The sequence below is a fragment of the Coffea arabica genome, chromosome 1c, assembly GCF_036785885.1.
Source record: "Coffea arabica cultivar ET-39 chromosome 1c, Coffea Arabica ET-39 HiFi, whole genome shotgun sequence".
Lineage (NCBI taxonomy): Eukaryota > Viridiplantae > Streptophyta > Magnoliopsida > Gentianales > Rubiaceae > Coffea > Coffea arabica.
In genome coordinates, this window is record NC_092310.1 from 41393368 (window position 1) to 41395962 (window position 2595).

Sequence of the window (2595 nt, forward strand, 5' to 3'; positions counted from 1 at the left end):
CATTGTGGGTATATTTTGTTTACTTTGAGTTGTATTGGGTTGAAAAGATTAATTATTTTTAATCTGATTGTCGGAGCTGACAATGTTTGAATAATATGCATGTGGTCCTTATTTGTGATTATGATAGTAAGATGGGTCCATAAGATGTGGTCCTTATTTGTGATTATGACATTTATGCATTATTGAGTGCATTGTTGTTAATGTTAATGTATGCCTGTTAATTATTGAATGATTGATATGTGCATTTTTTTATCAGAACAAGGCAGCACACTTATAACTCTAAGGTGTCACCATGGAGGGTTAATTTCCTACACTCCTCATCCACGTTATGAGGGTGGAGATGCATGTGTCATTGACTATGTTGAAAGCATAGGTTTAATTGTCTTTGAAGTAGATAGATTGACTGAAAATGCTGGTTTGTATGGACACAAAGTGTATTATGGTTGGGAAAACAACAATTTTATGAGGATAGAAACAAGTAGACAATTGCATGGATATATTAAGAGGCATGGTGGTTTAACTAGGGAAATTATTTTCTATGTTGAGGTCTCATTCCATGAAATCTTTGTTCAACAGTTAGGCTATGATCCGTATCAGATTGGTGAGAATGAAGGGGCTGATGGTAATGACAATTTTAATACACCTAATGCTGACCATAGAGGGGGGGAGGGAATGACAATGAGGCTAATGGGAACAATAATAATGATTCTGATTCAGGGAGTGAATCCTTCTTCTCAGCAGTGGACTCTGATTATAATATAACTGATAGTGATGATAATGAGTTGCATGACAATGTAGACAAAAATGTTGAATGGTTAGGTGTAAAGCACCATAAGAATTTTCAGAACAATAAGCCAACTGAAATTGAGAGGGATGACAATTTGGTGATGCTAGAGGACAATGATGTTGCCCCATTTTCTGAATCTGATTTTGAAATTGTGAATGAACATGATAATGAAAAACCAGTAGTGAATGTACAGTCTTCAACCCTAAAGATATTGACAATCCAAAATTAGAGTTAAAAATGTTGTTCAGTAGTATAAAGGAGTGCAAGTTGGCTATCACAAATTATAGTGTAAGACAGGGCAGACCACGTAAATTTATGAAGCAGGACAAAATAAGATTGAGCGCTAAGTGTAAAAGTGAAGGGTGTGACTGGCTTATTTATGCTGGAAAATTGGGTGGGGAAGGTAGTGTGCAAATCAAGACATTTGAGGACACTCACAAATGTGGTTTCACCTATGACAATCCACTTGTAAATTCTGGATGGGTTAGCAGAAAGTATATTGAGGAGTTTAGGACTAATCCTAAGGTAGATATGGAGTACTTTAGAAAGACTGTAATGAAGGATAATAAGTGCTCTTTCTCCAAAAAACAAACATATAGGGTCAGAAGAAAGGCTATGAAGTTTATTCATGGGAGTGAAATTGACCAATATAGTAAGCTAGGAGCATACATGCATGAAATTCAGAAATCCAACCCTGGAAGCTCCATTATATCGAAAATTGTGGATGGATCTACAAGTACACCAACACAGCAGCAAAGGTTCCAAAGGTTGTACATGTGTTTTTATGGAGTGAAGCAAGATTTCTAAGTTGGATGTAGGCCTTTGATTAGAGTAGATGGTACATTCTTGAAAGGGTCAGTTGGGGGAGTTCTATTGATAGCTGTTGGATTAGATGCTAATAATAGCATTTATCCAATTGCATATGTTGTAACAAAGGTAGAAAATAAGGAATCTTGGGCATGGTTCTTCAAATTACTCAAAGAAGACTTGAAAATTGAACGGGATTATGAGTGGACTATCATGAGTGACAAGCAAAAGGGGCTGATTCAGGCATGTGACAGTGTTTTTCCAAATGTAGCTCATAGGTTTTGTGTGAAACACCTGCATGGCAACTTTTCATCTGCTGGATTCAAAGGAGAAGGTCTGAGAAAAGCCTTATGGGCTGCTGCAAAGGCAACTACTGCAGCAGAATTTGCCAGCAGAATGGAAGAAATGGAAGCAATTGACATACATGCAACCAAGTGGTTTGATGATAAACCTCTATCTCAATAGAGCAGAGCCTACTTTAGTACTTATCCAAAGTGTGATATCTTGTTGAATAATGTGTGTGAGTGTTTCAATAGCAAAATATTAGATGCTAGGGAGAAACCAATCATTGAAATGCTGGAATTGTTAAGATTGTATATGATGCAAAGAATGCAGCAAACTCGGGACTTGGCTCAACAGAGGTGGAAAGACTATATGTACTATCCTAGGATTGTTGAGAGAATAGAAAAAAGGATGGAAAAGGCCAGTCAATGTTTTCCTTTCAAATCCAATGATGACTTGTATGAGGTTTCTTGTCCATATGGTGATAATTATTTAGTAAACATCAAAGACCATACATACATGTTCATGTAGGAGATGGGAGCTGACAGGAATTCCTTATCCCCATGCTATTTCTGCACCATGGATAGCAAAAAAAGATCCAATGTTGTATGTATCCAGTTGGTATACAGTGGAGAAATACTTAAAATGCTATGAAGGGTATGTGTGTCCAATGAGTCGGGAAAGAAATTGGGAGAACACTGATCTTAAAGGTCCAAAAT

At 36.9% G+C, this 2595-nt stretch overlaps 1 protein-coding gene across 1 annotated transcript; it reads left to right on the forward strand.

The window, feature by feature from the left end:
• The first annotated feature begins 1024 nt into the window (after positions 1 to 1024).
• Positions 1025 to 2059, forward strand: LOC113739633 (uncharacterized). The gene is made up of 2 exons (XM_027266901.1): positions 1025 to 1554; positions 1606 to 2059. The coding sequence occupies exons 1-2, from the start codon at positions 1025 to 1027 to the stop codon at positions 2057 to 2059; spliced, it is 984 nt and encodes a 327-aa protein (XP_027122702.1).
• Positions 2060 to 2595: the final 536 nt, after the last annotated feature.